Source organism: Phocoena sinus, chromosome 7 (genome assembly GCF_008692025.1).
Source record: "Phocoena sinus isolate mPhoSin1 chromosome 7, mPhoSin1.pri, whole genome shotgun sequence".
Lineage (NCBI taxonomy): Eukaryota > Metazoa > Chordata > Mammalia > Artiodactyla > Phocoenidae > Phocoena > Phocoena sinus.
The window spans coordinates 8,615,215-8,628,930 of record NC_045769.1 but is presented as its reverse complement, the minus strand read 5'-3'; the positions used below and the strand labels follow the sequence as shown (position 1 = coordinate 8,628,930).

Below are 13,716 nucleotides of genomic sequence, written 5' to 3'. Positions count from 1 at the left end.
GCCACAGCCCTTGAAACCCTTCCTATTGAGGAATCCAGGCCTGTGGCCCCAGCGGGTTAATCTGTGGGTCTGAGGGCCCTGGGCCACCGGCCAGCTCCTAAATGAGCACCAAGTGCCTCTGCTGCTCAGAGCCCTTCCAGGGGCAACAGTTGGGAAGAAGGAAGTGCTCTGGGCTCCGTAGTCCACAGCCCGCTCCCGGGAGGCTCTGACACCCTTCTGCTGGTGACCAGAGCACGTTGTCTCCTCCGCCGATTAGCTGCCCTTCTGACACGTGGGGGTGAAGGGTCAGTTGCTGTCTGCGGTGCCATCCAGATCTAAGATGCTAGTTTCAGGACAAACGGTGACTACTTGTTCTGGGTGCCCAAGATGCACCCAGAGGGCGAGGACTACCAGGGACCCTCTGGTCAGGCCCGCATCCTGACTACCTAACTTTGAGTCCTTTAGACTCATTCTTCTCGCTCTCCTAAATAGTCCACGAGGTCTTCCCATGGCTGGCTTTCCTGCTTCAGAAAGCCCCTTGCCTGGGGGCTGTTCCAACCATGATCCTCAGGCTAAATCCAGAAAATCCCAGGCCATCTTTGCAAACAAGCCGTTCGTGATGCAGCTCCAAGGTGCCTTGTCCCCCCTCGGCCACACGCAGCCTGCCTTCAACAATTCCCCGCGTTCCTTGGCCTCCCACCGTCACCTTCAAGCAGATTGCATTGAGCCCCTTCTCTAGACTTTGGCCCTAGAGAAGACGAGGATAGAAATCATTCTAACCCCATGTAGGTTGTGATCTGGGGCCCAGAGAGGGAGAGATTGCTTCCAGTTGGGGACCTACAGAAAGGCTTTTTATGAGGAGATGGGTCCACTTGAGGTGAATCTTGATGATGGGAAGTGTTCTGACAGAGAGGGAGAGGGGCTTGATGGAGGGGAAAGGGCTTCCACAAATGCAGGAAAGTGAGGCGTGTCACGGCAGCAGCAAGGTGGCCGATAAGCCTGGGACAGTGCGCCGTGACTGTGTTATAGAGGTGTCAGACTTCCGGGCTTGAAACGTGTGCTCAAGCCAGAAGGCAGAGGGGAAGATATTTTAGCTAAAACTATTGCAGCGCCATTCTTCCTCATCCTTCTGGGACAACCTCTCACTCCACAAGTGCCGTCTCTCTGCTTCTTGGGATCACGCTTGCTATCTTCTCCACTGTCATGGAAAAACTCCCCACTCCGCCTGAAGCCTGACCCTCTGTGTTTCCTTCATCGCTCTCCTGGGAAACAAGGATTTGTTACTGTGTCCTGTTTGGCTCCTTGGTGTGAAATGGAATGTTTCTTTCATTGCTACCAGGAAATCCTACCCATATATGTCTGCCCCTCTCTAATTCATTTAAACCAGTGGTTCTCAACCTGGGGCAATTTCTCTCTCTCTCTCTCTCTCTCTCTCTCACACACACACACACACACACACACACACACACACAAGAACACAACATCCTGGGGACATTTAGCAATGTCAGTAGACATTTTGGGTTGTTGTAACTTCGGGGGAGGGATAGTTGCTACTGTCATCTAGTGGGGAGAGGCCAGGGATGCTACTAAACCAATTCCAGTGAAGGACGGCCTCACAAGAAAGAATTATCTGACCCAAAATGTCAATAGGGCTGAGGTTGAGAAACCCTGGTTTAAACGAGGTTGTGGCCCTCGGTCAACCTGGTGTGGCCATTGGTGCCTGAAAATCGAATTTTGCAGACATAAATGCCTTTGGAGTTCCTGACCTGTCTGCTAAATCTGGACAGTGTTCCTGACTGAGGTTTCCAGTCTCTCTGATTCAAAACTGAATCCCCCGCCGAGGGATCCATTGCTCTCAACTTCAGGGAATTACCACCTTCTTGTAGACTCACTTGTTCCGTGAACATCCACACGCCAAGGGTCAACCAAATTCAATCCACCTTCTTTGATCTGAGCTTCCTTTCCTTTCTAATCCTTCATGCCTTTGTTTTCTTCAGTCCTATCAAGGGGTTTTAAAATTCATCAATTTTAAGGCCTGTATCATTATCTGACTCCCTATTGCCTTCTGGAGTCATGAAATGAAAGAGCCCCGAATGGGACTTTAGCTGCCTCCAACCAGCTGTGTGACCTTGGGAAGGTAATTTAACTTCTCTGAACCTCAGTTTCTCTTCTGCAAAAAAGAATCATTAAGGTCTTTTCAGGCTCTATAATCCTTAAAATACGTCCTGTCCATTTTATGTCTCATGTCAGGTCTGGCCTTATGTGAGGGCTCCTCCTAGGTAGGTCTGCCCTAAACCGTATGCTGGGGCAAGCGTATGAGTCCCCAGATTCCAGGGGTTCAGTCGAAACCTCACCCACCTAGTGGTGCATTAATGGTGGAGGCGGAGTCTCCTAACGTGAACACGTTCTACATTGCAGTCAAAGTGTGAAGTTTAAGGTTGTCTGTTGAAAGTGCTCTTTCCTAAAATGAAAATTACATTGTTAACTTCGAGGAAGAGTCACAGTCTCCTAATTGGCAGGACAAGTTGGGAGTTTGAGAGGTGGTCTGCCAGCTGTCAGTGTAGTGAGTTTCAGAAGTTTAGTTTTCCAAACAGCTGTTGTGTTTCTAGGGGAAATTCTTTTGCCAATTGCGATGGTTCTTATCAAAGTTGGGGAAAGCCCCCCAGCCCTTTCCCATAGCAGGGAGGGCCGGCTTTGGGAGAAGGGGGAAGCCGCTCCGTATAGGATAATCTGGGGTGGGGGAGACAACTGACATAGCAGAAGGCTGCGGGCCTTCCACGGACCCCCAGATCTTTAGTTACCTAAAACTCACAAAATGCATGGTGAAGTTGTTTGTTTGTCCGTTTGTTTGCTTTGGGGGTGTATGTGAAAACCAGTGACAGAGCAAGCATCACAGCCAGGGTGTGTTAAAGAGGAACAGCACACAGGGACTCAGGAACACACCAGCAAGCAGATGCCTGAAGGAGGCGCTCGGGGGACAGAATCGTGGGCGTCCAAGTTTCCACGGACCCCGAGGCCAGCGTTCGCCAGGTGCCCAGGTCCGTGAGGAGCGTGGCAGCTGCTCTCCACCCATCCGCAGGAGCCGAGGAGGAGGGAGGACAGCAGGCTGTTGTCGGCAGAGAAGACTGTCCCCAGCACCCTGCCGTGGGAGCCACCCTGGCTTTTGTGACCTCACAGGAGGGGTGTGGGTGACCCTTTCCTGTGGGCCCTGGGCTCGGACGGATGCCAGAGCCTCCCCGCAGGGCAGGGGCACACAGCCCCTCGGGGAGGGAGTCAGGAGATTAGGCAGATCCAAGTAGGTGCACGTTTAGGTGAGGAGGACCCACCATGAAGAAGGGCAAGGGGCAGAAGTCGAAGGCCAGGCGCCGAGGCTCCGCCTCCCAGCACGCCAGCTCCGAAGGCACCGGATCCAGCCCGCAGCCGCCCAGCCCCCTGCCCACCCTGCCACCGCCCAGCTCTGGAGTCACCTCACAGCCCAGCAGTGAATCCATCCCCCCGCAGCCCGTGCCCCAGGCTCTCCCAGCTCCCGAAGTCAGCCGCTGGGCTCAGGGCGTCGTTTCTCCAGACACTGGCACAAAAGCATCCCCTCGATCCAGCAAAACAGGTGGGCAGCCTGCCTGCCCGAGTGGTTCTAGCCTTCCTGCTGATGGAATCCCAGGGCTGCCCCAGGGGCTGATACTTTTCTTACTGGGTAGTGATGCATGGTTAACGTGTGTTCTGGAACGGTGCGTGGGGAGTGCGAGGGGGTTGGGTTTTTTTTTTACCCAGGAGACCAGGATTCCTGGGTTTTGTCATTCCTCACCATACTGAGTCTCTCTGAAGACAGCCTCGCAAACATATTAACATTCAGCATGGCTCGGTGGTAATCCTAGCTCACTGGGACTCAGAAGTACCACGTGGCTGCTAGAAAATAACCACCAAGTCTGCATTAGTACAAGAATACAGTTAAGGACAAGGGAGGTGGTCATACCGCTTTACTCTGTCCTCATCAGGCCACTTGTGTGCTGTAAAGGATGCCCGGCGATCTAGTCCAAGGAAGATAGTCCAGGTTGGGGGGATGAGAAGGGTGGGGGGGAGGCAAGAACCTTCTGGTGTGTGAGAGCTGGTTGAGGGAATTGGAGGATATGTCTGTCAGCTGGAAGATGTGAGTAGATTTGTTCCATGTTGTCCTCAGATGTCTGACTAAGGGTCCCTGGATAGGGTTGCCAGATAAAATACAGGCCACCCAGTCAAATTTGAATCTCAGATAAGCAACACATAATTTTTTAGTATAATAAGTGTGTTATGAATATTGCACGGGCGTCCTGTATTTTTATTTGCTAAATCTGGTGACTTACCCTTGGAAAACACTGGAGAAGGCAGATTTCTGCTCAGCGTTAAAAAAAAAATCCAACAGTTAGCTCTCTCTGAAAATGGAACGGCTGTCCAATGGAAAGCGCTCCCCCATCTTCTTGGGTATCCAGGGTCCAAATGAGCATTGGAGCGTGTCGAGGGAACTCACACAGGCAAAATCAATTATTACCTGTCCACATTCCTCTGGGACCCACAGCCCAGGACAGCAATGGGAGGTGAGCTTGGGGAAGTATTTCAAAGACTGTCCACTGGAGTAGCAGTTGTCTTCTGGTTGAATCCGAGAGCCCCAGAGAAATGGAACGTGGCCGCTCCAGTTGCAGGAATCTCAGTGCCACTTCTCCTAGGATGGACAGTCACCTGCTGCCGTCCCTTCCTGTGAATTCCACGGAAAGAGCACAGAATTGAGTTAGAAATCCTGCGTTGAAGCCCACTCCTTCCATCTCCTTGCTATCAGAGCACGTCTCTTCTATCCTCTGAGCCTCGGTTTCCGTATCTGTAAGCTGAGAATAACCATATTCCCGTTCACAGGATTGTTCTGATTGAATGAGATGGAAAATGCCGTACAGAACACTGTACAGGTGTCAGCTGTTACGTCGGTGTTCTTCGTATTATTCCCAGGTAGCACCAGTCTAGAAGACAACTAGTTCCCCATGCAGTTGGTCCTCTCTCCTCTGCACACGCCACTCCTGGTGTGGACACCTCCCGCAGGCAGTGGGCCCCTCACCTCTCTCCTTCTCTGTCCAGCAGGGTCTGTGACGCGAGCGGGGCCGCGCTCCTTCTGTTCCTGTTCCGCTTGTCCCGGCAGCTCTGCTTGCTGGCATCGTCTGGGCCTGTGCCATAGCCGCATCTTCGATGTCCTTCTGCCTCGGGCCTGGCCGACCATGCCGGGGAGAGGATTCCCAAACCTCCTCACCTTCTACAGGTCCTAGGGCGCGTGGGGGGGCTGGGCCCTCGGGGCACACAGTGTATTAGCAGTCGTGTGTAACTTCTTCCTCTCGGGACTCCCAGGCCCAGAGGAAATCCACGTCCTGGGGGTTGGCACCCGGGCCTTTCTGACTAGCCCCAGGCCCAGGTACCCCACCTTCATGGAGAGGTGACGACTTTCTTCCTTACCGGGCATGGCTTCTTTGGGGTTCATTTTTCGTCGCTCCATAGGCAGCCTCCTTGCTCACAGCACACGCCCCCGCAGTCCGTCCTAAAGTCCCTGTCGCTCCTTCCGCAGCCTGAGCCATAGCCCAACGCTTCCGGCTCCTGACCCGCACATGAGCGTCCCCTGGAATTTAGAGATAAATACGGATGTAAATCACATAACCCCTGGTGCCAGGAAGACCTCTACCCCCTTCAGCGGGTCTCGGGCTGTTCCTGGCAGCCCCACAGGGGTCTGTCCGTGACCCGGAGGCCCACACAGCATCGCCTGCAGCATCTGCCCTTCTTTTCCTCTCCCACGAAGCCACCAGGTGGCCGCCACTTCCTCTTGTGGGAAGATCCCTGTTGAGGGAACTGGACTGAAGATGTCCCTCACCTTTTCCGGTGGCGCAGGGCTACGCACAAGGGCTGGAGAGGGGCCTCCGCCTACCCCCAGCTCTGGGCCCCAGGGCAGCTCCGCTTATACTCAGGTCTCACAAATGTCCACAGAAGAGGCCTTCCGCCTGGGCATCTCCCAGCCCAGAAGCTGAGCCGACCCGTCCTCCATCCCCATCCGGCTCCTCTTCCCAGCCCCTGCCCCACCAAACCCGCTCTCTTGTATGTTCGTGAAAAGCACCACCTCTCAGGCATATGAAGAGAGGCAAACAGATACCCAGGTGTGTTGGGAGAATATGCCAGAGCTAAAAATACCGTACTGCCTGGTAAGTCCCGTCAAGGAAGGGCCTGCCCCCCACCCACCATGATCAGCTATCCTTCCACACACTTAGTGCTTCTGTCCATTTAGTGCCAAATTGTGCCATGGATTCATAAACCAACAAGTAGGAAAACCGACTCTGCAAAAGGATACTAGGCACTGGGAGGGAAACCAAAACAGGGAACTTTACCCTTAAAAAGTGTGCAGTCCACATGGTAAGCTAAGATATGTACATTTAGAAACTAATGTGCAGGCCAGGAAGTGATACGTGTCCTATAGGAGATGTTCAAAGAGCTTCACTCCTGAGCTGGGGTCCAGGTAGACGTTGTAGTATCAGTTGTAACTGAGCTGAATCTAAAAGGATTTTAGCATCCTCTATGGCCTATTTTAAAGGGAGAGCTTTCCAGGAGGAGGAAAAGGCACAAGGCAAGGCTCAGAAATAGGAAAGTGACGGGGAGGGGCAGAGTCCAGTCTGGCCGGGATGCAGTCTTAATTCTGCTCAAGTTTCACCTGCTTCCATAATCTTTACATTTCTCTGTGGAGTGGAATGTTGACTCTGGGCTTTAAGTACACATTCACATTAGATAAGAATCCCTACTTTAGTAGGATTTTTGTCCAAATGGATATTGCATCTTGTGAAAGCCTTCCTCGCAATTATTAGCATAATCACATACTTTGCTTTTCCACCACCTTTGTGGTAGGTGTGGTATGTGGTTTCCTCAGGTGCCTCAACCCCAGAATAGAGCTACATGGCAGGACTACTTCACAGGGTGGCTGTGAAGCTTGAGGAGGACACTGGATGTGAGGTGTTTAGCACAGGGCCTGGCACACGGCAGCCTTGACTACCTTTGTCACCTTCTCTCTGAGTGTCCAGGGGAGCTGGCATCCCAGGCCAGCCCATCCTCGGATCCTGGGGGGTCCTGTGGTAGAGCTTTATTGGGAGGGGTGCAGGGAGTTGTGTTCCTTTGAGAGGAGGAGCCATAGGGGGAGATGGACATTCCTGTGATCCTGAAGGACCCCACAATTTCCACTTTCCCCTGCATATAGACAGGCACTAAATCCCAGCTGCCCCCCAACCTGTGGGCTTTCTGCTTTGCTTTGCAGAAAACCTGCAAGTAAACATTCCACTCATCATAATTTGCATGTTCCGAACCCTTGGGACTGTTGCTGTGGTTCTGGGAGCCCTGGGAGCTGCCTACTACATCACTGAATCCTTGTGAACAAGTCTCCAGGCCTGCGGCCCAGCAGGTATGTGGACCCCCTTCGTGCCCACGGCCCTTTGCAGAGTGATCCTGAAGCCCACTAACTCACCATTCCTGCAGCCCAGGGCTGATGGAATGTCTGTCTCTTCTCTGAATGGAGGAGGTCTCTAGGGGTGGGCGAAACCCCCAGCCTCTCAGGGGAATCTTGAGAACTGAGTGACTTGTTTCTGGCCTCAGGGTCCACTGGCACATCTCTCTTAGGCAGCCCTGGACACTCGTGGACAATGCTAGACCCATTGTGGGATCTTCAAAACAGAGTTTCCCACCTCTCCTCTGGCCTGGGGTTGGTTCCCCTAGTCGTGGACACCAGATAGGAGGAGATGGGAGAGGTGGGGGCAGAGGGTCCTATGCATCTCAGAGCCTTTCCTCCCAACTTTCTCCCTGCCTGTCACACCATTTCCAGCCCTACCTACCCTTTGTGAACTTCATGTTCCGTGGAGCCTTTCTCCCATCTTTGTTATTACTGTTTTCTCCAGCCTATTCCAGCCCATACTGCAGATGATTTTTATGTACATATGTGGCCTGTCTCCACGCTGTATTGCAAGATCCTTGAGGGCAGGGAGCATGCCTTCCACAACATCTTCAATCCTCCCCTGTCTCAGGCTGGGCTCCCTAGAAGCAGAGCCTGAGACAGGGATTTTGGTGCACAGGATTTAGTGGAGGAAAAAAAGTGAGGGAGGCAAGAGAGGGAGGGGAAGGAGTGGAGCAAGGACAAGGTCTCAGCTGAAGTCCACTTAGCCCAGTCCTGGGGAGCTCTGGAGGGTGAATTACAACCAGAGTTGGTCTCACCGTGAGCCCAGAGGGTTGGCCTTTCATGCCCGTCTGTGAGTCAGTCATTGGCTACAGGGTGAGGTGGGGAGTACATGTCTTTGTGAAAAAGCGGCTCCCATTTGGGTGAGGACAAGTCCCTGAGGAAGGAGACAGCTCTGAGCCTTTAGCAACCAACATTCATAATTCACAGGAGCTGGGTGATGGATGTGTCAGCCCAGAAAGGGGATCTGGGCGGGTACCAAGAGCACTCCCAATTGTCCCCATTGTCAAGTCCACATGCGGTGAATGCCTAACAAGTGGTGATGGGGGTGGGGCAGGGGGTAATGGGAGCATTTCAATCCACCCCAGGCCTCCAGCAGCCACAGCAGGGCGTGTGGTGGGAATAGAGGCTCAAGGTAACTCAGAAGCCCAGCCCGGAAAATAAACTCCAGTGAGAGCTCATCATCTCCTCAAGGGCTCTGCTGCCTGGTCCTGGGACATTCATGAAAGAGCAGAGAAGCACCTTAAGCTTCACAAAATTCCACAGCAGTTGAAATCCTCAGTTTCCTCATCTGTACATAGGGAAGAGCTTGAGATCGTTGGGAGTATGAGACGAGTATGAGACAAGGTGCTTGGAGGGCAGAGAGCTGGCCAGCTGGGGGAGTCTTGTTGCTGTTATCATCATGGAGGTGGCGGTTGTTGGAAAGACGCTGGTTTTGGAGTTGGAGCCGTAGGTGCTAGCCTTGACTCTGCTGCCTGGTCGCTGGGTGTTCGGGGCCACGTTACTTGACTTCTGTGAGAGTCAGCAGCATCTCTAAAGTGGGGAGAATCACAGCTACCTCCAAGGTCAATGGTTGTGAGGATCAAGCTAGGGGATGCACAGCCCTGCAGGGCCTGGTCACGGGTTGGGTAGATGGTGGCGACTGGCAGTGTGAAGATGGTGCCCAATCTCAAGCGTTTTGGCTTAGAGTCTCCTTCCAGCAGAGCCCACTGGTGTGAGCTTGGGTTCCAGAGGCAAGAAGCCTTGGGATCAGATCCCCCTTCAACACCCAGTATCTCTGGGGCCTGGGCAACTCCCTTAACTCCTGATGCCTCGTTTTCTTGTTAAATGGAGATAATAATGCTGCAGCTCTCACTTGGGGTTGGGGGGAACTGGGTAAAAAAAATGCACGTGAGACACTTAGCATGGGGCCTGGCACAGAACAGGCGCTCAACATAGCAGCGACATCACCATCACTATGTTTTAACTCAGTATTCCCCGAACTTTACTGACCTTTGAAATCTGGAATATTACTTTTTTAAATATATTTTTTGAAGTATTATTAACCTACAATACTGTGTGAGTTACATCTCACAACATAGTGATTCGATATTTCTATACATTACAAAATGATCCCCACAAACACTAGTTTTATTAAAACTAGTAAACTAGAAGTCAAAATATAGTCAAGCTATGTTTTGGGATCGATCACTTATTTTCTTTAAATTAGCTTCCTTTTTAACTTAAATGCATTTCTCTTCAAACTGGCCATAAATGGAAAATCCTATCCTTTGCCATAAAGAAGACTACAGTAGGGCTTCCCTGGTGGCGCAGTGGTTGGGAGTCCGCCTGCCGATGCGGGGGACGCGGGTTCGTGCCCCGGTCCGGGAGGATCCCACATGCCGCGGAGCGGCTGGGCCCGTGAGCCATGGCCGCTGAGCCTGCGCGTCCGGAGCCTGTGCTCCGCAGCGGGAGAAGCCACAGACAGTGAGAGGCCCGCGTACCGCAAAAAAAAAAAAAAAGACTCACAGTAAATATAAATACCATAAAAACAAAATGTCATGGAATTCTGGCTGATAGGGTGCCTGAAAAAGCCTCAGCTTTGACGTCAGTGCCCTGTGTGTGCAAAGATATTTGACAAGTGTTGGATGTTAACACTGGCCAGCTCCACGCTAAGACCCTCTTAACCAGAGGGTTGAAAGATAACGGGAATGGGCCGTGATTCCACATTATTGAACTCGGTGTCCAGTGCCCCCCGAAGTGTCTCACTGTCCACAAGGGAGGGGTGCGTGTCTCACCCACACTGTAGTTCACACAGCCTGCTGGGTAGAAAATGGGAAGGGGCGGGGGGGGGGGGCGGGGAAAGACCAGGTAGGACTCACTTGCACTTGTCCAGGCAGGCGAAGATGGTGCTTGGGCCAGGGTGATGGCTGTGGAGGGGAACGTGAACAGCTATACTATGGGGGTTGCACCAGCAAGTCTGGCTGAGAGACTGGATGAAATAATGAGGAAAAGAGAAGCCTCAAGGATGACTCCAAGTTTGGGGTGTCATTGCCAGAGGATCAACGTGCAAGAGGGGACAAAAATCAAGAGTTCTGTTTTGTTGTTAATTTTGAGATGTTGGACAACCAAGTGGAGATGTCAGGTAGGTAGGGGCATAGAGGGAGCTCACAGGAAAGGCCAGGTCTTAGTTGTAAACATAAGAGTCATTAGCAATATCTGACATAGGGAGAAAGCATGGATAGGGCAGAGGGCCAGGAATCAAGCCAACGCTGAGAAGTCTGATAGTAAAGGAAGGTGTCTGCAGAGAAGACACCTGCTCTGGGTCTTCTCTGGGTCTAGGTGAGCACATGGGATCCCAGGAGGTTTCCAGAGGTAAGGAGAACAGGTAGGCTCAGGTCAAAAAGTGTCCACAGGTAGGGAAAGGCAACAGAGATGTATCTCAGTGGAAGGAGCTGGTGAGCTGTGACCTCTGATCATAAGGACCCAGCAGCTCCTTTCTGCTTGTTCTCCTGTTCCCTGAATGTGGACAGGCAGGCCTGTGTTTCCCCATCCTGGCACCAGGACCCATCCCCATTTGTACAGTGAACAGAGGGAGGACCCCGGACCAGCACCCAGGTTCAGGTCTCATGGCCTCTTGACTAGATGGGCCAACCCTGGTGCTCACTGAGGTCCCCCTTCCCAGGCATCCTGTATGTTCAGCCACGGCTCTCTATGCAGACCCTTTCAAGTGCAAAAGGTTTTCACTGCTTCAAGAGAAAAATTCCTTAGCTTGACAGTTGAATGAAACTCACCTACCTCCCATGGTTAAGGTTCTTCCCAGTAAACACTGGGAAGCGTTCTACCAATGGCATTGCTCTGATGTCTCTCTTTCTAATTCAGTTGTAAAATGAAAGGGTGAATTGGTAGGTTTCCAAATGCCACAAGGCACTTTAAGACTTGATTTACAAGTGGATTATGAGTTAGATTACTTGGTGCTGCAAATTTCAGCAAACCTAATTCAAAATTATAGTAAGGAGATGATCTCACATAACAAAACAGTCAGGAAGTGTCAGGGCTGGCGAACTCAACAGTGTCATCAGAGACCTGGGGACTTTTCCAACTTCCGGCTCTGACACCCTCAGCGGAGGGCGCACTAGTTCCCCTCCTGGGCAGATGGCTGGAGGAGCCCCAGAATTATATCCTCACACCCTGACAACCAGAAGCAGGGAAAAGGCCACCTCCTTCTTGTGTCTCTTCTTGAGTTAAGAAACTCTTCCCAGGATCCCCCTCCCCTGGTATACGTGCCTCCTCATTGCGGTGACATGCCTCTGAATTGGGTCTCATGCTCCTTCTTTTTTTTTCTTAATATTTATTTATTTATTTTCCTGCGCCAGGTCTTAGTTGTGGCACACGGGATCTTCATTGCAGCATGCAGGATCTTTAGTTGTGGCGTGTGGGAACTTAGCTGTGGCGTGCATGCGGGATCTAGTTTCCTGACCAGGGGCCGAACCCGGGCCCCCTTCATTGGGAGCACTGAGTCTTAACCGCTGGACCACCAGGGACATCCCTCATGCCCCTTCTTAAGCAAATTAATAGCATGGAGGGGGTGAATTTTCATGACTGGATTAGACCAATCTAGATCTGCTCCCACACCCTGCCCCTATGGACAAGGGTGGACAAAGGAGGGGAGCAACAATGCTCCCAAATGGGGCCCCCGCCAGGAAGGCAGGTGTGTGAGTGGATTTGAGGGGAGCAGCCAGCAGCACCCACTACAACAAGGAAGTGTGTTTTAAGATATGGTAGCCTGTGATATGGTAGCCTGTGCAGGAGGAACTTCAAAGCAGACCTGTTGGCCTGGGACCTCTCTGGCTTTAGCCCCTGAAAGCCACCCTGAGGGTGCTGTGAGTCAGGGTGCACGCATGTGTTGGTGGTAGGGGGAGGGATGAGTTTGTAGACTCAGTTCTTAGACCGTCTGGGAGGGAAACAAGCGGTTTGGTGTCCTTCTCAGTCCAGAGCGTGAAGAAGCATCTGATGACACTGGCAGAGCCTCCTCTCCAGGGAAACATGTTTCTAGAATGTTCTTCCCAAAAGCTTGGAGAGCCTCTCTCTCTGCATCCCACCAATGAATGATGCGGCACTAAAACCAAGGGGCTGCTTCCCCTCTCCTTTTGGGCACTGAATGTAGTAAAACTCTCCACCGTGGCTCGGCGTTTGGGAAGCGAGAGGCTCCGTCTTAGCTGCTGGGATCCCTGGGGGAAGGGAGAGGAAACAGAAGGCACCCAGTTCATGCCAGGCACTTTGCAAAAGCTTGTTACAGCCTGAAGGGAAAAAACAAAGTCTTTGAGAGGCCGAGTTCGGACAAAAGGAAGAGTGGACGTGATGAACGGAAGAAATTTGAATCCGAAATTTATTTTCCCACAGGAGGATCTTAGCTGCTAAACCCTCACCCTGAGGCTATAAAACTGGAAAGCCACCAGAATTCTGGGGTCATAGAGTATTGTCTAAGCTCATGGTTCTGTCCTTATTTTTCTTACAGACCCAGTTTTCCATCAAGGATCTCTCTTGTCACCAAAATAGAACAAAACAAAACAAACCAAAAAAGAATTCTGTTTCTTTAGTGTATTCTACCCAGAGACACAGAGATTGGCCTTGGCAAATGGGTAGGGAGGTGAACTTGGGGGTGACCGTGAGCCTCAGGTAAGCCAGGGTGGGATCCTGCTGTTCCTGTTGGCGGCCGCACACCCAAGGGGGGCAACTTTCTCTGCACACGCTCACAGAACAATTTCAGATCCTCCCACTATAAATGCAGACATCAGACAACTTAATTCAATACCTAACATAACTCCGGGCCGGGCTTGCAGCCTTGTGGTCTGTCTGGTGGGTGACTTAGCTGCACCCAGCCATTGCCTGGTGGGTTTGGACATCTAGCTTCTGAGCGGCCGAGGCAGAGGTCTTACTTCAAGGTGACCCCGGGAAACACCAGTAGACGTGAAACAGAAAAGGGAGGACCGTGAATACAGGTGCAGTGGCCACTGGGGGCAAATGAAGCTGAATCCTGCTGGGGCAGCGCTAGGAAACAGAAGACACACATCAGATTAATCTCACCCAAGGAGGAGAAGCTGGGCTTTTATATACCCATCGGTTAAGGGCTGCTGGGAGGGAGGTGGTTAATTCCCCCACACTTTTGTCCCCTGGGGAGTGCAGAGGGTGGAGGTCGGGAGCTGAGAATTCACTGAAGCAGTTACATAAGAGGATAGGAGGGGGCAGGTAGTAGGGGGTGAGGACAGCCC

The 13,716-nt window shown here is 52.1% G+C and overlaps 1 protein-coding gene across 1 annotated transcript; it reads left to right on the top strand.

Moving 5' to 3' along the window:
• Positions 1-3,306: 3,306 nt before the first annotated feature.
• SPATA3 (spermatogenesis associated 3) lies at positions 3,307-7,382 on the top strand. Its single transcript, XM_032638392.1, has 3 exons — positions 3,307-3,583; positions 5,080-5,254; positions 7,277-7,382. Exons 1-3 carry the CDS (start codon positions 3,307-3,309, stop codon positions 7,380-7,382), a joined length of 558 nt encoding a protein of 185 aa, XP_032494283.1.
• Positions 7,383-13,716: the final 6,334 nt, after the last annotated feature.